Below are 26554 nucleotides of genomic sequence, written 5' to 3'. Positions count from 1 at the left end.
CCCACCGACCAGTGGAAAGAGTTTCTCTCTATCGTCCCTACATATTACAGGGACCGGACCCCTTTATTCCCAAAATTCGGAAGGACTCGAAAATCATCTGCATTGGAAGTTGATGCCCTGAGCAGCAATTGGAATACAATCCTTTTATTTTTAATTTTTCACGCTTTATCTGATGCATTACAAGCACGTGCTAGGCCTCGGACCCAAAATCCATAAAATCCCCAAATCTTCCGGTCCCGAGCCTCCCGGATACATACGTACAGACACCCCCTTAACACCATGAAAACTTAAAATCATTTCTTAACCTTCTAACTTCCGGGGAATACAACCTGGGTTTGTCGGAGTGATGGTTGGGCCTCTGTAAGTGCCTGAGTGTTTGAAAGGGGGCGACCTGTCATATTTCCAGGGGCTGTTGGCGGGTGTGGGTGTGGTTGGAACGCTTTTATTTATTCACAGGATGTGAGCACCATTGGCTAGGACGGTATTTATGGCCCAGCCCTAATTGCCCTTGAGAAGCTGGTAACCCCAGGTGAGCTGGGGTAAATGAGGTGTGTAACTACCTTAAATACAACTGTGTGTCTTGCTAGGCCAATTCAAAGGGGTTGTTAACAGTCAACAACATTGCTGTGGACCGATGGGACCAGTCAGCGAGCTTTTCCAGGTGAGTTATTTTAATATTTGCATTATTTCTTTGTTGGTGTATAGTCCCCACAACCAATAATTCATCTCACTCTCCCCTCTCTGTTCCCCTCCCTCTCTCCCTCACTCAATAACTCATCCCCTCACTTCTCCCTCCCTCCCATCTCCTCCTCCCCTTCCCCCTCCATGCCGCCTCCCTCCTGCACACAACCTTCTCCATTTCCCGCTCCCCATTCCTCCCTCCATGCCCCGTCCTCTTCCTCTCCCCTCTACCCCACTCTCCCATCACTTCCCCCCCTCCCATCCCTGCCTATCCACGTGCCATTTTGCCTCCCTCCCCTCCTCCCCATTCATCTGTCCCTGCTCTCCCATTTCCCCTCCCACCTCCCACACTTCCCCCTTCCCTCCATTCCTCCTTCCTCCACCCATCCTACCTCCTTCATTTCCACTCTTCCCTACACTTCATTAGCCCCATCCCTCTCCTGCACCCCATTTACCCCAGCTCACCACCACCTTCTCAAGGACAATCAGGGACGGGCAATAAATGCTGACCTAGCCAGCAATGCCCACATCCCATGGGAAAAAAACTAACCCTAACTCGTACACACCATTTCTCCCACCCCCCCTCCCCCTCCCCTATACACAATTTCTCTGTCCCCCATTCATGCCCTGTACCCCATTTCTCCCTCCTTCTTGTTTGCCCCACTCCTCCCCTACACCCCGTTCTTTTCTTTATTCTTTCATGGATGTGGATGTCGCTGGCAAAGGCTGCATTTGTTGTCCGTCCCTAATTGCCCTTGAGCTGCACATTTCAGAGAGGCAGTTAAGGGTCAACCCCATTGCTGTGAGCCTGGAGTTACATGTAGGCCAGACCGAGAAAGGACGGTACATTTCCTTCCCTAAAGGACAGGAGTGAACCAGATGGGTTTTTACAACAATCGATGATAGTTTCACGGTCACCATCACTGAGACTCGCTTTATTCTAGTCCAGATTTATTAACTGAATTTAAATTTTTGGATTTGAACCCATGTTCCCAGAGTATTAGCCTGAGCTTCTGGATTATTAACCCAGTGACATTACCCCACTCGTCACCACGTTCCCCCATCTCTCCCCTACGCACTATTTACCGCATTCCTCCCCCTACACCCCGTTTATCCCACCCCCTCTACACCCGATTCCTCCCCTATACCCCATCTACCCCATTCCCCCTACACCCCATTTACCCCATTCCTCCTAGACCCCATTTATCCCATCCCCTCGACACCCCATTGCTCCCCCATCTACCCCATTCCCCCTACAATCCATTTACCCTTTAGAGGAGGAATGGGGTAAATGGGCTGTAGGGGGAGGGAGGTGCTCCTTTCCTTTGTTAATCCTGTAGGGATTATTTCTTGTGCTACTACAGGGGAAGAAGCTCGCTGTTTGGTGAGCATCTGGTGAGTGGTTAATGCCTATTCTATTATTAAGGTTTAAATAGTATACAAAGCGATGGTAAGGTTAATAAAATATGTAAAAAAGAAAATAATGAATTGAATAAAATAATTAAGTAGTTAATTAAAACACATTAAGGATGGCAGGACAGGTGATGCGTCAAGGCTGCAGCTTGTGGGATCCCCTGGATTCCAGTGTGATCTAGAGCAAACACATCTGCAGTAAGTGTTTGCAGCTCGAGGAGTCATCGAGCTGGAGGCTGAGCTGCAGACACTGCGATGCATCAGGGAGGGGGCAAGTTACCTGGACACTTAGTACCAGGAGGCGGTCACATCATTTAGAACAGGGTCTTCTGATTTGGTCAGTGGTCAGGGACAGGAGGGTGTGACTGTGAGTGAGGCAGGAAAGGGGACCCAGAGGACAGGCGTGCAGGTGTCTCAGCCATTGTCCGATAGATTTGAGGTACTGTCAACTTGTTTGGGTGAGAGCGGGAGGCTGTAGGGTGGATGAGCTGACTGGTCATGGTACATGGTACAGGAAGCTATTCAAGTGGGTGGAGCAAACAGGAATGTAGTTGCAGCAGAGGACAGTATAGTGAGGGGGGATTGACACTGTTCTCTGCAGCAAAGATCAAAAGTCTAGGTGGCTGTGTTGCCTGTCTGGTGCCAGGGTTCAGGACATCTGCTCGGGGCTGGAGAGGAACTTACAGAGGGAGGGGAGGATCCAGTTGTCATGGTCCATGTAGGTTCAATGACATAGGCAGGACAAGAAAAGGGGTTCTGTATAGACGTATGAGGAGTTAAGCACCAATTTAAGAAGCAGAACCTCAAAGGTAATAAACTCTGGATTATTACCTGAGACACACACAAATTGGCATAAGGCAAATAAGATAAAGAAATGAATGCGTGGCTCAAAGACTGGTGTGGTAGAAGTGGCCTCTGGTTTATGGGGCACTGGCAGCAGTACAAGGGAAAGTGGGGGCTGGTCCATTGGGATGGTCTATACCTGAACCTTGCTGGGACCAGTGTTCTAGCGAGTCACATAACCAGGGAAGTAGAAGGGATTTTAAACTAAATTGTGGGGGCAAGGGATCAAATCAAAGAGTAGAGACAAGGCAAGAGAGACAGGTACTAATATGGGAAATGATAAACAGATGCGACTGGAAGGGATAGAGAGTATAAATCTAAGAGTAAATCAGCAGATAAGGCTAGAGGTTACAAAAATAATAAAAGGACAAAACTAAAGGCTCTGTATCTGAATGTGCATTCAAAGCAAAACAGATGAACTGACCGTTCAAATAGAAAAATATAAGTATGATTGATAGCCATTCCAGAGACGTGGCTGCAGGATGACATAGATTGGGACCTGAATATTGATGGGTGAATGACATTTAGAAAGGACAGGAAGCTAGGAATAGGTGGAGGGGGGTGTCTCTGTTAATAAATGATGCCAATAGCACAACAGAGAGGGGTCACCTAAATTCAGGAAACCAGGATGTAGATGTGGTTTGGGTAAAGATGAGAAATGATAAAGGCAAAAAGCTACTTGTTGGTGTGATGTACAGGCCTCTTAACAGTATCCACATGATAGGATGGAGATTAAAGAAAGAAATAATGGGAGCTTGTCAGAAAGGTATAGAGATAATCATCAGGGGTTTTAATCTACATATAGACTGGAAAAATCAGAATGGCAAAGGTAGCCTAGCTGAGGAGTTTCGGAATAGTTTCTTTGAACTGCACGTTCTGGAGCCATCCAGAGAGCAGGCTATACTAGACCTGGTATTATGCAACGTGAAGGTGCCCCTAAGTAGCAGCAATCATGATATGATTGAATTTCATTCAGTTTGAGGGAGAGAAGAGTGGGTCCAAGACTAGTGTCTTAACCTTAAATAAGGGCAATTATGATGGCATGAAAGCAGAGCTAGCTAAAGTGAACTGCCAAATTACGTTAAGGGATAGATCAATAGAGATGCAGTGGCAGACATTTAAAGGGATATTTCAGATTACACAGAATATATACATTCCAATTAGAAAGAAAAATTTCAAGGGCAAGATCCACTATCTGTGGTTAACTAAAAAAGTTAAAGATAGTGTCAAACTTAAAGAAAAAGCGTATAATTGTGCAAAGTTGGGTGGCAGGTCAGAAGATTGGGCAGAATATAAAAAACAGCAAAGAATGACTAAAAGATTAATGAGGGAAAAATTAGAGTACAAGAGAAAGCTGGCTCGAAACATAGAAACAGATAGTATGAGCTTCTATAGATATTTTAAAAAGAGTTAACAAAGTGAGCATTGGCCCTATAGAAAGTGAGTCTGGGGAATTAATAATGAGAAATAAGGAGATGGCAGATGAATTGTGCAGGTATTTTGCATCGGTCTTCACTATAGAGGATACAAGTAACATCTCAGAAATAGCTGCAAATCAGCATATGGAAGGGATGGAGGAACTCAAGAAGTTTACAATCACCAGGGAAGTGGTGTGGAGCAAATTGTTGGAGCTGTGGGCTGACAAATCCCCAGGTCCTGATGGACTTCATCCTCAGCTCTTAAAAGAAATGGCTAGTGAGATAGGTGATGCTTTGGTTTTAATTTTACAAAATTCCCTAGATTTGGGGAAGGTTCTGTTAGATTGGAAAATAGCATTTAGCCCATTACCCCTCCCCTACACCACATTTACTCCATTCTCCCTCCCCTACATCACATTTAACCCATTCCTCCCCCATTCATTCCGCCACTCCCCATTTTTCCCATTCCTCGCCTATACCACATTTAGTCCATTCCTACCCCACACATCATTCCTTCCCTACACCTCATTTCCCCTCCCCGACACCCCATTTACCCTATTCCCCCTCCCCTACACCCCATTTACCTCATTCCCCCTCCCCTACGCCCCAAATCCCCCACACCCCAGTCCCCCTCCCCTACACCCCATTCTGTCTCCCCTACACCCCATTTACCCCATTGCCCCTCCCCTACACCCCATTTACCCTATTCCCCCTCCCCTACACCCCATTTACCTCATTCCCCCTCCCCTACGCCCCAAATCCCCCACACCCCATTCCCCCTCCCCTACACCCCATTTACCCTATTCCCCCTCCCCTACACCCCATTTACCTCATCCCCCCTCCCCTACGCCCCAAATCCCCCACACCCCATTCCCCCTCCCCTACACCCCATTTACCCTATTCCCCCTCCCCTACACCCCATTTACCTCATTCCCCCTCCCCTACGCCCCAAATCCCCCACACCCCATTCCCCCTCCCCTACACCCCATTTACCCTATTCCCCCTCCCCTACACCCCATTTACCCCATTGCCCCTCCCCCTGCGCTCCAATGACCCCATTCGCCCTCGCGGCGGGAGCGCGCTGGCTCCAGGCCCGGGTACGGCGCTGGCGGACGGCAGCGCGCGCGGGCTCCACACCGCTCACACACACACGCACGCACGCACGCGGCGGCGGCGGCGGGGGGCGCGCACGCAGGGCGGGCGGGAAAAGCTGCGCCGGAGAGAGTCCGTCTTCACCGCCGAGCGGGTAAAGACCGTTTACCCTCAACCATGAGCTTATTTAAAAAGAAAAAAAATCAGGTTTTGATTAAGAAAAAATCATAGGTGGGAATTTGCGCCGCGATTTTTAACTTCAGAATTTTTTTTTTAACCAGCAAACCGCGCCTTTTTAATAATATTTGTATATTTTTTTTCAGGTGTTTTTATTTTTTCTCTTCCCAGGTTGAATGTGAACCTTTTACAGGAGGATGGGGAGGGAAATCATCCGAAAAGAGAGCCCAACAGCTCAGATAGAGGCCATTCGGCCCATCCTGCCTGTACTAGCCCCTTTGAAAGAGGCCCCCCCCCCCTACAGTCCTGCACATTTTCCCCATTCTCTTCATTCCGTGTCCCCCTCTGGTTACCGACCCCCTGCCGCCGGAAACAAGACTTCTCATTTCTCCCCCCTCACGAACGGCCTCATTCACCCCCCCCCCTACCCTAAACCTTCCCCCCCCACCCTAAACCTTCCCCCCCCCTACCCTAAACCTTCCCCCCCCACCCTAAACCTTCCCCCCCCACCCTAAACCTTCCCCCCACTACCCTAAACCTTCCCCCCCCACCCTAAACCTTCCCCCCCCTACCCTAAACCTTCCCCCCCCTACCCTAAACCTTCCCCCCCCACCCTAAACCCTCCCCCCCTACCCTAAACCTTCCCCCCCCTACCCTAAACCTTCCCCCCCACCCTAAACCTTCCCCCCCCTACCCTAAACCTTCCCCCTCACACCCTAAACCTTCCCCCCCCACCCTAAACCTTCCCCCCACTACCCTAAACCTTCCCCCCCCACCCTAAACCTTCCCCCTCACACCCTAAACCTTCCCCCCCACCCTAAACCTTCCCCCCCCACCCTAAACCTTCCCCCTCTACCCTAAACCTTCCCCCTCACACCCTAAACCTTCCCCCCCCACCCTAAACCTTCCCCCCACTACCCTAAACCTTCCCCCCCCACCCTAAACCTTCCCCCTCACACCCTAAACCTTCCCCCCCACCCTAAACCTTCCCCCCCCACCCTAAACCTTCCCCCCCCCACCCTAAACCTTCCCCCCCCACCCTAAACCTTCCCCCCCCCACCCTAAACCTTCCCCCTCACACCCTAAACCTTCCCCCCCACCCTAAACCTTCCCCCCCCACCCTAAACCTTCCCCCCCCCACCCTAAACCTTCCCCCCCCACCCTAAACCTTCCCCCCCCCACCCTAAACCTTCCCCCTCACACCCTAAACCTTCCCCCCCACCCTAAACCTTCCCCCCTACCCTAAACCTTCCCCCCCTACCCTAAACCTTCCCCCCCTACCCTAAACCTTCCCCCCCCCACCCTAAACCTTCCCCCCCTACCCTAAACCTTCCCCCCCCCACCCTAAACCTTCCCCCCCCACCCTAAACCTTCCCCCCCCACCCTAAACCTTCCCCCTCACACCCTAAACCTTCCCCCCCACCCTAAACCTTCCCCCCCCTACCCTAAACCTTCCCCCCCCACCCTAAACCTTCCCCCCCCACCCTAAACCTTCCCCCCCCCACCCTAAACCTTCCCCCTCACACCCTAAACCTTCCCCCCCCACCCTAAACCTTCCCCCCCTACCCTAAACCTTCCCCCCCTACCCTAAACCTTCCCCCCCCCACCCTAAACCTTCCCCCCCTACCCTAAACCTTCCCCCCCCCACCCTAAACCTTCCCCCCCCACCCTAAACCTTCCCCCCCCACCCTAAACCTTCCCCCTCACACCCTAAACCTTCCCCCTCACACCCTAAACCTTCCCCCCCTACCCTAAACCTTTCCCCCCCACCCTAAACCTTCCCCCCCCCACCCTAAACCTTCCCCCCACACCCTAAACCTTCCCCCTCACACCCTAAACCTTCCCCCCCCCACCCTAAACCTTCCCCCTCACACCCTAAACCTTCCCCCCCCACCCTAAACCTTCCCCCCCACCCTAAACCTTCCCCCCACTACCCTAAACCTTCCCCCCCTACCCTAAACCTTCCCCCCCTACCCTAAACCTTCCCCCCCCACCCTAAACCTTCCCCCTCACACCCTAAACCTTCCCCCCCCACCCTAAACCTTCCCCCCCACCCTAAACCTTCCCCCCACTACCCTAAACCTTCCCCCCTACCCTAAACCTTCCCCCCCTACCCTAAACCTTCCCCCCCTACCCTAAACCTTCCCCCCCCACCCTAAACCTTCCCCCTCACACCCTAAACCTTCCCCCCCCACCCTAAACCTTCCCCCTCACACCCTAAACCTTCCCCCTCCACCCTAAACCTTCCCCCCCCACCCTAAACCTTCCCCCTCACACCCCAAACCTTCCCACCCCCCCAACCCCAAACCTTCCCCCCCAAACCTTCCCCCCCACCCCAAACCTTCCCCCCCTACCCTAAACCTTCCCCCTCTACCCTAAACCTTCCCCCTCACACCCTAAACCTTCCCCCTCACACCCTAAACCTTCCCCCCACTACCCTAAACCTTCCCCCTCACACCCTAAACCTTCCCCCCCCACCCTAAACCTTCCCCCTCACACCCTAAACCTTCCCCCTCACACCCTAAACCTTCCCCCCCTACCCTAAACCTTCCCCCTCACACCCTAAACCTTCCCCCCCTACCCTAAACCTTCCCCCCCACCCTAAACCTTCCCCCCCTACCCTAAACCTTCCCCCCCTACCCTAAACCTTCCCCCTCACACCCTAAACCTTCCCCCCCCTACCCTAAACCTTCCCCCCCACCCTAAACCTTCCCCCCCACCCTAAACCTTCCCCCTCACACCCTAAACCTTCCCCCCCCCACCCTAAACCTTGCCCCTCACACCCTAAACCTTCCCCCTCACACCCTAAACCTTCCCCCCCCACCCTAAACCTTCCCCCTCACACCCTAAACCTTCCCCCTCACACCCTAAACCTTCCCCCTCACACCCTAAACCTTCCCCCTCACACCCTAAACCTTCCCCCCCTACCCTAAACCTTCCCCCCCCACCCTAAACCTTCCCCCTCACACCCTAAACCTTCCCCCCCACACCCTAAACCTTCCCCCCCTACCCTAAACCTTCCCCCCCCACCCTAAACCTTCCCCCCCTACCCTAAACCTTCCCCCCCTACCCTAAACCTTCCCCCCCTACCCTAAACCTTCCCCCCCTACCCTAAACCTTCCCCCTCACACCCTAAACCTTCCCCCCTACCCTAAACCTTCCCCCCCTACCCTAAACCTTCCCCCCCTACCCTAAACCTTCCCACTCACACCCTAAACCTTCCCCCTCACACCCTAAACCTTCCCCCCTACCCTAAACTTTCCCCCCCACCCTAAACCTTCCCCCCCCACCCTAAACCTTCCCCCCCCACCCTAAACCTTCCCCCTCACACCCTAAACCTTCCCCCCCCCACCCTAAACCTTCCCCCCCCCACCCTAAACCTTCCCCCTCACACCCTAAACCTTCCCCCTCACACCCTAAACCTTCCCCCTCACACCCTAAACCTTCCCCCCCCCACCCTAAACCTTCCCCCTCACACCCTAAACCTTCCCCCTCACACCCTAAACCTTCCCCCCCCCACCCTAAACCTTCCCCCCCCACCCCAAACCTTCCCCCTCACACCCCAAACCTTCCCCCCCACCCCAAACCTTCCCCCCCCACCCCAAACCTTCCCCCTCACACCCCAAACCTTCCCCCCCACCCCAAACCTTCCCCCTCACACCCCAAACCTTCCCACCCCCCCAACCCCAAACCTTCCCCCCCAAACCTTCCCCCCCACCCCAAACCTTCCCCCCCAAACCTTCCCCCCCACCCCAAACCTTCCCCCCCTACCCTAAACCTTCCCCCTCTACCCTAAACCTTCCCCCTCACACCCTAAACCTTCCCCCCCCAACCTTCCCCCCCCACCCCCAACCTTCCCCCCCCACCCCAAACCTTCCCCCCCACCCCAAACCTTCCCCCCCCACCCCAAACCTTCCCCCCCATGCCAAACCTTCCCCCTCACACCCCAAACCTTCCCCCCCCACCCCAAACCTTCCCCCCCCACCCCAAACCTTCCCCCCCCACCCCAAACCTTCCCCCTCACACCCCAAACCTTCCCCCTCACACCCCAAACCTTCCCACCCCCCCACCCCAAACCTTCCCACCCCCCCAACCCCAAACCTTCCCCCCCACCCCAAACCTTCCCCCTCCAAACCTTCCGCCCCCAAACCTTCCCCTCGCCCCCCCAACCCCAAACCTTCCTCCCCCACCCAAACCTTCCTCCCCCACCCAAACCTTCCTCCCCCACCCAAACCTTCCCCCCCCACCCCAAAACTTCCCCCCTCCAAACCTTCCCCCCCAACCCCAAACCTTCCCCCCCAACCCCAAACCTTCCCCCCCAACCCCAAACCTTCCCCCCCAACCCCAAACCTTCCCCCCCACCCCAAACCTTCCCCCCACCCAAACCTTCCCCCCCCCAAACCCCAAACCTTCCCCCCCACCCAAACCTCCCCCCCCCAAACCTTCCCCCCCACCCAAACCTTCCCCCCCACCTCAAACCTTCCCCCCCCAAACCTTCCCCCCCCAAACCTTCCCCCCTCCAAACCTTCCCCCCCCACCCCAAACCTTCCCAACCCCAAACCTTCCCCCCTCCAAACCTTCCCCCCCCACCCCAAACCTTCCCAACCCCAAACCTTCCCCCTCCAAACCTTCCCCCTCCAAACCTTCCCCCCCCCAAACCTTCCCCCCAAAACCTTCCCCCCCACCCCAAACCTTCCCCCCCCCAAACCTTCCCCCCCCAAACCTTCCCCCCCCAAACCTTCCCAACCCCAAACCTTCCCCCCCACCCCAAACCTTCCCCCTCCAAACCTTCCCCCCCCTCCAAACCTTACCCCCCCAAACCTTCTCACCCCCCCACCCCAAACCTTCCCCCCCCCCACCCAAACCTTCCCCCCCCACCCAAATCTTCCCCCCCCACCCAAACCTTCCCCCCCATCCCAAACCTTCCCCCCCATCCCAAACCTTCCCCCCCATCCCAAACCTTCCCCCCCACCCCAAACCTTCCCCCCACCCCAAACCTTCCCCCCACCCCAAACCTTCCCCCCCCCTCCAAACCTTCCCCCCCCCAACCCCAAACCTTCCCCCCCAACCCCAAACCTTCCCCCCCCCAAACCTTCCCAACCCCAAACCTTCCCCCCACCCCAAACCTTCCCCCCCCCTCCAAACCTTCCCCCCCCCAACCCCAAACCTTCCCCCCCAACCCCAAACCTTCCCCCCCCCAAACCTTCCCAACCCCAAACCTTCCCCCCACCCCAAACCTTCCCCCCCACCCCAAACCTTCCCCCTCCAAACCTTCCCCCCCCTCCAAACCTTACCCCCCCAAACCTTCTCACCCCCCCACCCCAAACCTTCCCCCCCCCACCCAAACCTTCCCCCCCCACCCCAAACCTTCCCCCCCACCCCAAACCTTCCCCCCCACCCCAAACCTTCCCCCCCATCCCAAACCTTCCCCCCCATCCCAAACCTTCCCCCCCATCCCAAACCTTCCCTCCCACCCCAAACCTTCACCCAATCCCACCCCAAACCTTCACCCAATCCCACCCCAAACCTTCACCCAATCCCACCCCAAACCTTCACCCAATCCCACCCCAAACCTTCACCCAATCCCACCCCAAACCTTCACCCAATCCCACCCCAAACCTTCACCCCCACCCCAAACCTTCCCCCCCTCCAAACCTTCCCCCCCAACCCCAAACCTTCCCCCCCCTCCAAACCTTCCTTCACCCCAAACCTTCCCCCCCCACCCCAAACCTTCCCCCCCAAACCTTCCCACCCCCCCAACCCCAAACCTTCCCCCCGCAAAACTTCCCCCCCCACCCCAAACCTTCCCACCCCCAAACATTCCCCCCCCACCCCAAACATTCCCCCCCAACCCCAAACCTTCCCCGCCCAAATCTTCCCCCTGCCCCCCCCACCCCAAACCTTCCCCCCCCACCCCATACCTTCCCCCCCCCACCCCAAACCTTTCTGCCCCCAACCCCAAACCTTCCCAGCCCCCCAACCCCAAACATTCCCCCCCCACCCCAAACCTTCCCCCCGCCCCCCCCACCGCAAACCTTCCCCCCCCACAAACTGAACTAACACATCCCTGGGAGCGTTTCAATATTGATCCCACGACCTGCGGCGCTTTTATATGTGTATATATATATATATATTAAAATCCCAGGCTTATCTGGCTGTTTTCACGATGCTGGCTCTGGGATCTTGCCGTGCGCAAATTGTATCCCACATTACGACAGTGGTTACGCGTCAAATGGTGTTTAATTGACTGTGAAGTGCTCTGGGACCGCCTGAGCTGGCGAAAGGCACTATAGAATTGCAAGCCCTCCTTTTTTTTTAGATCTGCCCTGCGCCCTCTCCAACTTCCACCCCACCCGCCTGCCGAATCCCCCACCCACCCAATCCCCTGCCTGCCCAATCCCCTGCCCACCCAATCCCCCGCCCGCCCAATCCCCCATCTACGCAATCCCCCGTCCGCCCAATCCCCCATCTACGCAATCCCCCGCCCACCCAATCCCCCGCCCGCTCAATCCCCTGCCCACCCAATCCCCCGCCTACCCAATACCCTGCCTGCCCAATCCCCCACCTACCCAATCCCCCGCCTACCCAATCCCCCATCTACCCAATCCCCCACCTACCCAATCCCCCATCTACCCAATCCCCCGCCCGCCCAATCCCCCGCCTGCCCAATCCCCCATCTACCCAATCCCCCGCCCGCCTGCTCAATCCCCCGCCTGCCCAATCCCCCATCTACCCAATCCCTCGCCCGCCCAATCCCCCACCCACCCAATCCCCCGCCTACCCAATGGCCCGCCTGCCCAATGGCCCGCCTGCCCAATCCCCCGCCCGCCCAATCCCCCATCTACCCAATCACCCGTCTACCCAATCCCCCGCCTACCCAATCCCCCGCCTACCCAATCCCAGACCTACCCAATCCCCTGCCTGCCCAATCCCCGACCTACCCAATCCCCTGCCTGCCCTATCCCCGACCTACCCAATCCCCCGCCTGCCCAATCCCCCGTCCACCCAATTCCAGACTACCCAATCCCCCGCCTACCCAATCCCAGACCTACCCAATCCCCTGCCTGCCCAATCCCAGACCTACCCAATCCCCCGCCTGCCCAATCCCCCACCCACCCAATTCCAGACTACCCAATCCCCCGCCTACCCAATCCCAGACCTACCCAATCCCCTGCCTGCCCAATCCCAGACCTACCCAATCACCCGCCTACCCAATCCCAGACTACCCAATCCCCCGCCTGCCCAATCCCCTGCCTGCCCAATCCCCTGCCTGCCCAATCCCCTGCCTGCCCAATCCCCCGCCTACCCAATCCCCCGCCTGCCCAATCTTCCACCTACCCAATCACCCACCTACCCAATCCCAGACCTACCCAATCCCCCGCCTGCCCAATCCCAGACTACCCAATCCCCCGCCTGCCCAATCCCAGACTACCCAATCCCAGACCTACCCAATCCCCCGCCTGCCCAATCCCAGACCTACCCAATCACCCGCCTACCCAATCCCCCATCTACCCAATTCCCCGTCTACCCAATCCCCCGTCTACCCAATCCCCCGCCTACCCAATCCCCCGCCTACCCAATCCCCCGCCTGCCCAATCCCCCGCCTGCCCAATCCCCCGCCTGCCCAATCACCCGCCTACCCAATCCCAGACCTACCCAATCCCCCGCCTGCCCAATCCCAAACTACCCAATCCCCTGCCTGCCCAATCCCCCACCTGCCCAATCCCCCACCTGCCCAATCCCCCGCCTGCCCAATCCCCCGCCTACCCAATCCCCCGCCTGCCCAATCCCCCGCCTGCCCAATCCCCCGCCTGCCCAATCCCCCGCCTGCCCAATCCCCCGCCTGCCCAATCCCCCGCCCATCTAATCCCCCGCCTACCCAATCCCAGACCTACCCAATCCCCCGCCTGCCCAATCCCAGACTACCCAATCCCAGACTACCCAATCCCAGACCCACCCAATCCCCCGCCCACCCAATCCCCCGCCTACCCAATCCCAGACCTACCCAATCCCCCGCCTGCCCAATCCCAAACTACCCAATCCCCCACTCTCCACCCTGCCTCCACTATCCCGTTGGATAATCCATGTGTGTGTAATGTTGAGTGAAGGTGGGACTGAGCAGGGGTTCAATGGCTCCATAGTTGAACGGGTCACTGACGCTCACAATGTAGGACATGCTTTCTGGAAGGAAAGACTAAGAGAAGTGTCACGTAACAGCATATTGCACAGTGTAAGTGATGGATGTATTTGTGGTTTTTTTTCCAGCCTGCCCAGTGCTAACACTATGTACAGTACATCAATAAAACGCAAGAAGAAATTTGAAAACCCGAAGGTGGAGGAATGTGGGATTTGGTTGGACACGAGGGAGCTAAAGAGGAGGAAAAAGGAGGTTGGTATTTTTTGGAATTAGTGTCACCTTGTTAAAAAATTCTGTAATGCAAGTCTCATTTTTCTCCCCTCCTCACTCTTGCTGGAATAATTCCAAACAGCCTCAAGTTTTGTTTGAGTGACCATTCTCTGTGATAATAGCCAGCAGTAATCTCAGTCACTCATCACCTCTTCATCCTTGCTGATGTACATGGCTCCCAGTCCAGCAAGACTGTCCTCGCTTTCGTTTCTCTCCATCTCTCTGCCTCCCCTCCTCCTTTACGACCTTAAAATCTACCCCTTTGACCAAGCTTTTGGTCATCTGTCCTAATATCATCCTGTGTGGCTCCATGCCAAATTTGTGCCTGATAATCGCTCCTGTGGAGGTCTTTGGGAGGTTTTACGATGTTACAGATGCTATATAAATGCAAGTTGTCACCACTGAATGGGGGTGCCTATAATGTATAATTATTCTTTCAATTACTGAGGCACTCATGTTCTCCAGTTATTAAAGTGACTGAGGATGCATTTAAACTATAACTAACCGTGACCCAAATTGGTAAATCCAGCCTGAATCCACTGCTAAGGCTCAACCTGGTGGCTGCTCATTCACACCGGTGGTGACGGCACAGTGGTAATGAATGCTACTGGACTGGTAATCAGAGACCCAGGGTAATGCACTGGGGAACTGGGTTCGATTGGCAGATAGGCAGATTCAATAAAAATCTGGAATTAAAAGTGTAATGATGATCAGGAAACCATTGTTGATTGTCATAAAAACCCATCTGATTCACTAATGCCCTTTAGTGAAGGAAACCTGCCGTCCTGACTTGGTCTGGCCTACATGTGACTCCAGATCCACCGTAATGTAGTTCATTCTTAAGTCAATAAAAAGGAATGAAACGGGACGGACCACCGGCATCGACCTAGGCACCGGAAATGACAACAGCAAACCTAGCCATGTTGATCCTGCAAAGTCCTCCTTATCAACATCTAGGCGCTTGTGTGTCTCGGACTAGTCATGCAACAGCCTGACATAGTCAAACTCATGGATCATACACTACCATCAGTCGGGAGGGAGTTGCCCTGGGAGTCCTGAACATCGAATCTGGTCCCCATGAAGTCTCATGGCATCAGGTCACACTGCGTGAGGAAACCTCCTGTTGATTATCACATACTGTCACCCTCTCCCCTCCCCCCCCCCCCCCCCCCCCCCCCCCCCCCCCCCCCTCAGCTGATGAATCAGTACTCCTCCATGTTGAACACCACTTGGAGGAAACACTGAGGGTGGTAAAGTTGCAGAATGTACTCTGTGTGGGGGATTTCAGTGTCCCTCACCCAAAGTGGCTTGGTAGTACCACCACAGACCGAGCTGGCCGGGTCCTAAAGGACATAGCTGCTAGGCTGGGTCTGCGACAACTGGTGAGGGAACCAACAGGAGGGAAAAACCTACTTGATCTCGTCCTCACCAGTGTCTCTCCTGCAGATGTAACTATCCATGACAGTATCGGTAGGAGTGACCACCGCACAGTCCTTGTGGAGATGAAGGATACCCTCCATTGTGTTGTGTGACACTACCACTGTGCTAAATGGGATAGATTTTGAATAGATCTAGCAAGTCAAAACTGGGCATCCATGAGGCACTGTGGGCCATCAACAGCAACAGAATTGTGCTCAACCACAATCTAACCTCATGACCTGGTATATCCCCCACTCTACTGTTACCACCAAGCCAGGGGATCAACCCTGGTTCAATGAAGAGTGCAGGAGGGCATGCCAGGAGCAGCACCAGGCATACCTAAAAATGAGGTGTCAACCTGGTGAAGCTACAATACAGGACTGCTTGCATGCCAAACAGCATGAGCAGCAACTGCTAGACAGAGATGAGCAATTCCACAACCAAAGGATCAGTTCTAAGCTCTGCAATCCTGTCACATTTAGTCATGAATAGTGGTGGACAATTAAACAACGCACTTCAGGAAGAAACTCCACAAATATCCCCATCCTTAATGAAGGGGGAGCCCATCACATAAGTGCAAAAGATAAGGCTGTAGCATTCGCGACAATTTTCAGCTAGAATTGCTGAGTGGATGATACATCTTGGCCTCCTGCAGAGGTCCCCAGCATCCAGATGACAGTCTTCAGCCAATTCGATTTCACTCCACATGATATCAAGAAACAGCTGAAGGCACTGGATACTGCAAAGGCTATGGGCCCTGACCATATTCCAGCAATGGTACGGGAGAAAAATAAAAACAGAAAATGCTGGAAAAGCTCAGCAGGTCTGACCGCATCTGTGGTGAGAGAAACAGAGTTAACATTTCGAGCCTGTATGACCCTTCAGAGCTGCAAGTCTCAGAAGTATGGAAGACTTGTGCTCCAGAACTTGCTGCGCCCCTAGCCAAGCTGTTCCAGTACAGCTACAGCACTGGCATCTACCTGGCAATGTGGAAAATTGCCCAGGTACACAAAGAAACAGGACAAATCCAACCCGGCCAATTACTGCCCCATCAATCTACAGGCGATCATCAGTAAAGTGATGGAAGGGGCCATCAACCATGCTATCAAGCAGCATTTGCTTGGCAATAACCTGCTCACTGACACTCAGTTTAGGTTTCGCCCGGGTCACTCAGCTTCTGACCTCATTACAACCTTGATTCAAACATTGACAAAAGAGCTGAACTCCGGAGGTGAGGTGAGAGTGACTGCCCTTGACACCAAGACAGCATTTGACTGAGTGTGGCATTGAGGAACCCTAGCAAAACTGGAGTTATTGAGAATCGGGGGAAAACACACTGCTGATTGGAATCATACCTAGCACAAAGGAAGATGGTTGTGGCTGTTGGAGGTCCATTATCTCAGCTCCAGGACATCGCTGCAGGAGTTCCTCAGGTTAGTGTCCTAGGCCCTACCATCTTCAGCTGCTTCATTAATGACCTTCCTTCCATCATAAGGTCAGAAGTGCGGATGTTCACTGATGATTGCACAATGTTCAGCACCATTCCTCAGATACTGAAGCAGTCCATGTCCAAATGCATCAAGGCCTGGATAACATCCAGGCTTGGGTTGACAAGTGACAATTAACATTCGTGCCACACAAGTGCCAGGCAATGATCATCTCCCACAAGAGAGAATCTAACCATCGCCCCTTGACATTCAATGGCATTACCATCGCTGAATCCCCCACTATTAACTTCCTGGGGGTTACCATTGACCAGAAACTGAACTGGACCAGCCATACAAATACTTTGGCTACAAGAGCAGGGCAGATGCTAGGAATCCTGCAGCGAGTAACTCACCTCCTGACTCCACAAAGCCTGTCCACCACCTACAAGGCACAAGTCAAGATTGTGCCACTTGCCTGGATGAGTCCAGATCCAACAACGCTCAAGAAGCTCAACACCACCCAGGACAAAGCAGCCCGCTTGATTGGCACCCTTCCACAAACATTCACTCCCTCCACCACTGACACACGTAGCAGCAGTGTGTGTACCATCTACAAGATGCACTGCAGGAACTCACCAAGGCTCCTTAGACAGCACTTTCCAAACCCATGACCACTACCATCTAGAAGGACAAGGGCAGCAGACACATGGGAACACCACCACCTGGAAGTTCCCCTCCAAGCCACTCACCATCCTGACATGGAAATATGTTGCCATTCCTTCACTGTCACTGGGTCAAAATCCTGGAACTCCCTCCCTAACAGCACTGTGGGGGTACCTACACCGCATGGACTGCAGCGGTTCAAGAAGGCAGCTCACCGCCACCTTCTCAAGGGGCAATTGGCAATGGGCAATAAAAGCTGGGCCCAGCCAGCGATGCCCACATCACATAAATTAATTTTAAAAAATCCGCATGTGATCTTGTTCCATTCAAGGGGACAATTTATTATTATTTTCTGTACGTTACGAATTTGTATATAAGAAGGATTTTATTACAGTAGGCAGGAAATATTCCTGCCTGATCCACCAAGAGTTGAAGCCTCTTCATTAAATCATAGCAAACTACAATGCAGAAGGATGCCATTTGACCCATCTTGCTTGGACTAGCTCTTTGAAAGATCAGTCATGTTTAGTACCACATCTCTGGCTTTTTGTCCGAATCCCGAAAAGACCTTCATCCACAAGTACTTGTCCAACACCCTTTTTAAAATTATTTATGGAATCAGCTTCCACCATCTTTTCAGGTAGAACCTGCAGATCCTTACAACTCTCTGTATGAAACAATTTCTCCTCATCTCATCTCTAAATCTTTTGCCAATGATTTTGAATTTAGATTTTCGTCAAAGGGAGTAATTTCTCCATATCCACTCTTAGAACCTCTCCATTACCTTGGAAAGCTCTTTTAGGTCACCTCCTAACTTTTGCTCCAAGGAGAACAGTTCAAACTTTTCCAACCTCTCCTCATAACTGAAGCCTCATTCCTGACAGAACTCCTTTGTACCCTTACTAAGGCCATTACACCTTTCCTGAAGAGTGATGTTGAGAATTGTCCACAATACTCTGGCTGAGGACTAACCAGTGATGTAGAATATTCAAACATATTTAGATTCTTATTGTATTTAGTGTTCAGTTCATGCTGGTGACAAGTTATTCTTAACTTTGCTTTCTTAAAATTTGTTTTCAGCCGTGTTCCATTTCAAAGCTGCTGAACCCTCTGTCCAGAAGGAATTACAATATTGAAGTTGCTCTAAATTTCACACAGACGAGGGCTGCTCAGCGGTGCGTCAAACAGACAACCGTCTCTTCGTTCTTCCTCCCAAAGTCCGAAGGTACAGTAACCTTCCTTTGCTTTACGGTACACACCCGCTGAATAGTGTCAAATTTAGCATAACCTCCCTGCTCTTGTACTCTATGCCCCTATTAATGAAGTCCGGATACTATATGCAGCCCTGCCACCTTCAATGATCTATGCACACATACACCCAAGCCTTTCTGCTCCTGAGCCCCTTCAAAATTCCACCCCTTATTTTATATTGTCTGTCCATGTTCTTCCCACCAAAATGCATCACCTCACACTTCTGCGCATTGAACTTCATCTGCCACCTATCTGCCCACTCCACCAACTTGCCTCTGTCCTCTTGAAGTTCCACACCATCTTCCTCGCAGTTCACAACACTCCCAAGCTTCGTATCATTCGCAAACTTTGAAATTGTCCCCTGGACACCAAGACCTAGATCATTACTATATATTAGGAAAAGCAAGGGTCCTGATACCGATCCCTGGAGAACTCCACTACAAACTTTCCTCCAGCCTGAAAAACATCCATTGACCATTGCTCTCTGCTTCCAATTTTTCAGCCAAATTTGTATCCATGTTGCTACTGTCCCTTTTATTCCATGAGCAATAACTTTTCTCACAAGTTGGTTGTGTGCCACTGTGTGAAATGCTTTTTCAAAGTCCATGTACACCACATCAACAGCATTACCCTCATCGACCTTTTTTGTTACCTCTTCAAAAAACTCCAGCAAGTTAGTTAAACATGATTTCCCCTTTAGAAATCCATGCTAGTTCTTCCTTATCATATTTTTTCATGTGATTACTATCCTGAATAATTGTTTGTAGAATCTTGCCCACCACTGAAGTTAAACTGACTGGTCTGTAATTGCTGGGCTTATCCTTGCAACCTTTTTTGAACAAGGGCATAATGTTTGCAATTCTCCAGTCTTATGGCACCACCCCTGAGTCTAGGGAAGACTGAAAGATTATGGCCAGTGCTCCTGCAATTCCTACTGTCACTTCCTTCAGTACCCTTGGATGCATCTCATCCGGTCCCGGTGCCTTGTCAATTTGACGTACTCTGAGATCATGTATTAAGTCTGCCTCATTCAACACTTCGTCCTTATTAATTTTGAACCCTTCTAGTGAGAATTTCCTCGTCTGTCACCATGGCCTGGGTAACATCTACCTCTACTGATGCAAAGTATTTATTCAACTCCTCTACCATTTCCTGGTTCCCATTATTATTTACCCAGCTTCATTCTCTAAGGGGTCCATATTGACTTTGGCCTCTTTCTTCCTTTTTATATTTTTAAAGAAGCTCTTACTGTCCGTTTATATGTTACTTGCTAGCTTACCCTCAAATTTATTTCTCTCTCTTCATTATTTTTTTGGTCGTATTCTGTTGAATTTTAAAACTTTCCCAATTCTGTGGCTTACCACTAATCTTTTCCACATTGTATGTTTTTCCTTTCACTTTGATACTACCCGTAACTTCCTTGGTTAACCATGGTTGGTTTATACCCTTCCTACAGTCCTTCTTCCTCACTGGGATATATCTTTGTTGTGAGTCATGAACTATTTTCTTAAACGTCTGCCATTGTTCATTAACCACCTTTTCTGCTAAACTCCTTTCCCAGTCCACTCCAGCCAACTCTGCCCTCATTCATTTGTAATTTCCCTTATTTAAATTTAGCACAGTTGTTTCTGATCTAAGTTCTCACTCTCAAACTGAATGCTAAATTCCACCATGTTATGGTCACTGTTGCCTAGGGGATTTTTACTCTGAGATCATTTATTAAGCCTGCCTCATTACACAATACCAGATCCAAAATAGCCCGATCCCTGGTTGGATCCACAACATATTGTTCTAGGAAACTGTCCCAAATACACTCTGACTTCCTGCCTGTGGCTATCTCTGCCAAATTGATTTTCCCAATCTACATGAAGATTAAAGTCACCCATGATTAATATACTGCCTTTTTTACATGCCTTCATTATCTCCTGATTTATTGTCTCTACAGCATAGCTACTATCAGGGGGCCTATATACTACTCCCACCAGTGTCTTCTTCCCCTTGTTATTTCTTACCTCCATCCACATGAATTCCACATCTTCCGATCCAAGATCATTTCTTGCTATCATACTTATTCCATCCCGCACTAACAAAGGTACCCCACCACCCTTTCCTTCTTGCCTATCCTTTTGAAAGGTCACATACCCTTGAATATTTAGTTCCCAGCTTTGATCTTGTAACCATGTCTCTGTAATGGCTATAAGATCATACACATTAACTTCTATTTGTGCCGTTAATAATTTATTTTGTTCCAAATACTACGTGCATTTAAATAAAGAGCCTTAATTTTGCCTTTTTACCATTTTTCACCCCTTTGACCCTATTTGCTGCTGTTTTTTTCATGTTTGTGCACTCTGTCCCTTTCTGTCACACTCTGGGTATCATTACCTAAATAGCTTCCCTGAAATGCTGCATATCCTTTTGCTTTGTAAGCCTACGTATTCCTTCTCCAGAACCCTCTCCCCCCAGTTATTTAGTTTAAAGCCCTCTCTAGAGCCCTAGTTATTCTGGTGCCAGTGCTCCATGAACTGAAACCCATTCCTCCCACACCAATCTTTAAGCCACGCATTTAACTCCTTGACTTTATTTACCCTTTGCCAGTTTGCCCGTGACTCAGGTAGTAATCCCGAGAGTATTACCTTGGAGGTTCTGCTTTTTAATTTAGCTCCTAACTGGTCAAAATTCTCTCAGCAGAACCTCCTTTCTAGTCCTATCAATGTTGTCGGTACCGATGTGTCCGACGACAACTGGATCCCTCCCGTCCCACTCCAACTTCGTCTCCAACCCTGAGGAGATGTCCTTAACCATGGCACTGGGCAGGCAACACAGCCTTCAGGACTCATGCTCACAGCTGCAGAGAACCGTATCTACCCCCCTAATTAAACTGTCCCCTACCACTACCACGTAGCTATTTCTTCCCCAAACTTGACTGGCTTCCCGAACCACGGTGCCGTGATCCGTTTGCGCATCCTCCCTGCAGTCCCTGCTCTCACCCACACAGCTTGCAAGAACCTCGTAACTGTTGGACTGTTGCAGGGGCTGAGGCTCATTGAATGCTACCCACTCGGGTCCCCATACCTGCCTCACCTGCAGTCACACCCTCCTGTCCCTGATCACAGACCAAATTTGAATTACCTAATCTGTGGAGTGTGACTACATCCTGGAGCAAAGTGCCCAGGTAACTTCCCCCCCCCTGCCTGATGTAACGCAATGTCTGCAGCTCAGACTCCAGCTCCTTAACTCAGATCTGAAGTTCCTTGAGCTGCAAACACTTAATACAGATGTGTTTGCTAAGTATGATAGCAAGAAATGATCTTGGATCACCTTGTTGTCCAGCAGCTCCCACATGCTGCAGCAGCAACACATCACCTGTCCTGCCAATGCAATCGTATTTTATTAATTTATTTATTTAATTCATTACTCTAGTATCCCGGCTCTTTACACGTTATTCTAATTAATTTTTTACACCAGTAGCAATCTTAAACTTAACAAGCTATTTTTAAGAAAGAGAATATAAAGGCTAGAGACCTAAAGATAAGCTATAGACCTTAATTTTACTTTAAAGACTAGAAATACTTATCAATCCAACTCACCAATCAACTGCTCTGTTTGAAATGAAGTCTCCCCGCGTACCCCGCTCTGTTTGAAATTAAATCTGCACGCTCACACTGCTCTCTGATTGAACTGAAGTCTCTCCGCTCTCTGTTTGATATTAAGTCTTCTCGCTCTCTGTTTGAACTGAAGCCTGCACGCTCACCCTGCTCTCTGAAATGAAGTCTCCCCGTTCACCCCGCTCTCTGTTTGAAATGAAGTCTCCCCACTCTCTGTTTGAAAAATCTGTTTGAAACTTCACTACTCCTGTACTGAAATCCGGTTGCTATAAAGGGTAACATACCTTCCTCTAATTGCTTGCTGCATCTGCATGTTAGCTTTCAGTGGCTTATTGACCAGGACACCCAGGTCCCTTCGTAGATCTACACTTTCTAATCTCTAACCATTTAGGAAATACTCTGCCCATCTGTTTCTTAATATCTTCGCATACCCCTTCATTCCCTGAGAGCCCAAAAATCTGTCTATCCCAGCCTTAAAGATATTCAACGATGGATCATCCACAACCCTCTGGGACAGAGAATTCCGACGATTCACAACCCTTTGATATAATCTCCCCTCATCTCAGACCTACATGATCAGCCCCTTAACCTGTGACTGTGCCCCCATGTTTTAGATTACCTGACCAGCAGAAACAATCTCTCAGCGTCCACCTTACCAAGCCCCTTCAGAATCTTGTACGTTTCAATAAGATCACCTCTCATTCTTATAAACTCCAAAGAATATAAACCCAATTTACTCAGCCTCTCATCATAGGACAATCCCCTCATCCCAGGGATCAATTTACTGAACATTTGCTGTACGCCTACAATGCAAGTTTATCCTTTTTTAAATATGGAGACCAAAACTGCACACAGTATTTCAGAAGTTGTCTCACCGAAGCCCTGTACAACGGTAGCAAGACTTATTTATTCTGGTACTCCAAACCCCTTGCAATAAAGGCCCACGTGCCATTTGCATTTCTAATTACTTGCTGGACCTGCATGCTAACTTTTTGTGATCCTTATACAAGCACACCCAAGTATCTATGAACAAAATAATGATGGAATGTTATCTGTCTGAACCAGTAAGTAACTCTTTTTTTTCCCAAAAATGTACTTTATCCATAAAACTTATTAAAGTACATTTCATAACAGTTCAAAGTTGACTTTACATAAAGACAAAACAGATCATTTTCTTTCAACACAGTATGCGGCACCACACTTACAATTACAGCTTCCATTTACAATATTCACTTCATATCAAGTGTACAGCACAAGGGGTTTTACATGGTTATCAACCCCTCAGCGTACTTGGTGGAAGGGCCTTAGACAGTGGCCTTTCCCCATTGAGCCTTTGCAACGAATGCCCCAAGCTTTGGTGCATCCCTCAGCATATAGCCCCGGCCTAAACCAAACAACCATTAAAATAAATTAGTTAATTTCCTGTGGTGTTCCTCGCAGTCATTTTGGGGTCCAGACACAATAATGATGATAAGTTCGGTGCGAGGTCAGTTGGAGGCTAGATGCTGAGGGAAGTTTCTGTAAATTAATATTAGCATATAAATCCCTGGCTATTGACTACTTGGGTAAGGCTGAGTTATCAAGGTCTAAACAATTAGAGGAAAGAACTTTATTCTCTCTCTCTGATCCCTTGAAATGTAATGTCAGAGGTGTGCATTCATGCAAGACGAATGTACGTGTGTGTGTGTCAGTGTGAGCTCTTTTCTCTAGTAAAGAGAGGACTGAGGAATGACTTGATAGAAATCGTTAAAATCCCAAAAGGGGTTTGATCGGGCAGCTATAGAGAAAATGTTTCCACTTGTAGGGAAGTCTAAAACTAGGGGCCTCAAGTAGAAGATAGTAACCAGTAAACTGGGTTCCCATTATAACGTGGTCCACAGGGTCCGTAATCTCGAGACCATGCTGTAGGTGAGACTGCATTATCTCATAGCTGTGTGGTTTGCTGATGCCTAGTGCTCAGCCTTCATCCCTACAGTTTCCAATTCTTGTGCTCCAAGATAAATGAATAAAGCAGGTGCTCTGCAAAATCAGCCAAACAATTAAATGACTGCTTTAATTTTTCTTTTTTAAAGTGGGCGACAGTGTTCATAGTTAGGGAGAGGCTTGTGGCCGCATTTGCGGAATGAAAAGTTTGGAGTCCCAGGCAGATGTTTGTTATACCAAGTTTCACACAATTGTGGACTGCATTATAACAGGATCCCAGTGTTATTCCAATTGGGAATTCAGGAGAAACTTCTTTACCCAGAGAGCGGTGAGATCATGGAGCTTGCTACCACAGGAAGTGGTTGAGGTGAATTGTACAAATACATTTAACGGGATGTTGGATAAGCACACGAAGGAGAAAGGAATAGAAGGATATACTGCTGGACTGAGATGAGGATGGGTGGGAGGAGGCTTGTGTGGAGCATAAATACCAGCAACTAGCAGGTGGGCTGAATGGTCTGTTTCTATGCTGTAAACTTTATGCAACTCTGTCTTGTAAATTTAGCTGATTAGACAGTGAGGAGTAATAAATTAAATAATAAAAACTCCGGTTTCTCTTTACCATTTATTCTTCACAGGTAAGCTTGCAAAACCCCCACAAACATCAACCCTGAGAGCTGTGGGTGCTGCCTCACCAGATTCTGGTAAAAGTGTAATTGAAGGGGAAACATATGCAAGCCAGCCTGAGCGGATCATTGACAACAATTTCTGTAGAGACAACTTTGGCTGTTCCGCTCCTACAAACCAGCAGGAGAGGTTGCCAACTATTTTAAGAGCAGAACGTTCTAACTCGGAGGAGAGAGAGCCTCTTCGTGGGACTACACACAGCAACACTACACTATCACCAAACAAACAGAGTTGCCGGGCGTTAGAGCAAAGGCAGCATTTCTGCCTTAAAGGTGGCGCCAGCGTCGATATTGTTTCGCAGGAGCCAGTATCCTCACATGGTAGTGCAGGCGAAGTGTCTGCCTCCAGTGATGCTCTGAGTGTGCCTCCTGACGATTTAACCCGGCTGGATTTCACTCAAGATTCACAAGGGAACCGAGTTATCTCGCACAGGAAGGCGACGAGATCACCTGCTGTAAATTGCCCATCGGACAGGGGAACTCCTGTTGTAGGAGGGAAGTCGGATGACTGGCCTCCAGCCAAGTCAGCAATTCTGTGCACGCAGAGTTTCGAAGCAGGGTTATTTGGCCCTCTCACCTCCACGCAACGGACTGCAAACAGAGAAAAGGGGTTATTGAAAAGAAAGGCAGTGGCGCATTCACCCAAGAAAGTAAACTCAGCGCAGGACAAAGGTTTATTTCCAGAGAACAAGGAAAATATCTTTGGGCAACTGATGTACCCAAATTCAGCATCTTTAAAAAGACCCCTGGTGTCACATGGAACCACACCACTCCTGCACCGTCGGAATTCCCTGCACGATGCTGAATCGCTGGCTTTTAAATGGCCAAAAACACCACGCAGTGATCAGAGCACGTTGTCACTTTTATTCAGCCAAGATTCACAGGGAAACAGGGTTATCTCCCACCGGTGCCCAGACAACAGGTGTGGGGTGGCCTTTCCCGACAGCTTGAAGCTCCCATTGGACCATTGCACTAATTCCTTTAGCGGGGGCAAAGGCTGCAGTGTTCCTCCAATTGTGAAGCTGCCTTATTTGCCCTTCGTGGTAGAGCCCAAATATGATGACACATTCTGTCCACAAGCAGATTTACTGTTTACACAAGATTCCGAAGGCAATGCAGTGATCAGACACAGTTAACTCAGTGAATCGACTGTCGTTTTTGTTTTGCTTGAATGCTTTTCTCCCTCTTGCCCTGTAGGCAAATTAAAGACATTATAAAGGAATAAAGATTTTTCTAATCAAACAAAAAATTCTACTTCATGTGTGACATTTGAATTGTGCTGAGATTCAACAAAACTGGTGCGAGAGCAACTGAGTGTTTTTCTATCTGCCTTAGAGAAGCACTCTTTCACAGATGCTCCATTTTTAACCTGGGAATTAATGCGACAAATACCAGATCTATACAGGGTGCAAAAATGCAGGGACGTTTGCTTACCTCTACTTATCTCTCTCCCTATAGTTAAGAATGTCATTTGGGCTGACACCCCTGTGGTCAGTACTGAGGAAGTGCTGTACAGTCAGCGATGATGTCTTATGAATCAGTTGTT

General features: G+C 50.6%; 1 protein-coding gene across 3 annotated transcripts; it reads left to right on the top strand.

Moving 5' to 3' along the window:
• Positions 1-5541: 5541 nt before the first annotated feature.
• Positions 5542-26242, top strand: LOC121272326. Of its 3 annotated transcripts, none has more exons than XM_041178941.1 (4): positions 5542-5678; positions 13890-14013; positions 18621-18765; positions 24961-26242. In XM_041178941.1, the coding sequence occupies exons 2-4, from the start codon at positions 13909-13911 to the stop codon at positions 26142-26144; spliced, it is 1434 nt and encodes a 477-aa protein (XP_041034875.1). In that variant the 5' UTR covers positions 5542-5678; positions 13890-13908; the 3' UTR covers positions 26145-26242. The 3 variants fall into 3 exon arrangements, with proteins under 3 accessions (XP_041034875.1, XP_041034876.1, XP_041034877.1); XM_041178942.1 differs by having other exon boundaries at positions 5550-5601; XM_041178943.1 differs by having other exon boundaries at positions 5623-5654.
• The last annotated feature ends 312 nt before the right edge of the window (positions 26243-26554 follow it).

The sequence above is a fragment of the Carcharodon carcharias genome, chromosome 33 (genome assembly GCF_017639515.1).
Source record: "Carcharodon carcharias isolate sCarCar2 chromosome 33, sCarCar2.pri, whole genome shotgun sequence".
Classification (NCBI taxonomy): Eukaryota; Metazoa; Chordata; class Chondrichthyes; order Lamniformes; family Lamnidae; genus Carcharodon; species Carcharodon carcharias.
This window is presented reverse-complemented; position numbering and strand designations above follow the sequence as displayed.

Excerpts from the sequence above, each read along its gene's own strand:
- LOC121272326 (XM_041178941.1), top strand. The coding sequence starts at position 13,909 with ATGTACAGTACATCAATAAAACGCAAGAAGAAATTTGAAAACCCGAAG. Across the intron at positions 14,014-18,620 it reads TAAAGAGGAGGAAAAAGGAG|CCGTGTTCCATTTCAAAGCT; the intron begins GTTGGTATTTTT and ends ATTTGTTTTCAG. Across the intron at positions 18,766-24,960 it reads CTTCCTCCCAAAGTCCGAAG|GTAAGCTTGCAAAACCCCCA; the intron begins GTACAGTAACCT and ends TATTCTTCACAG.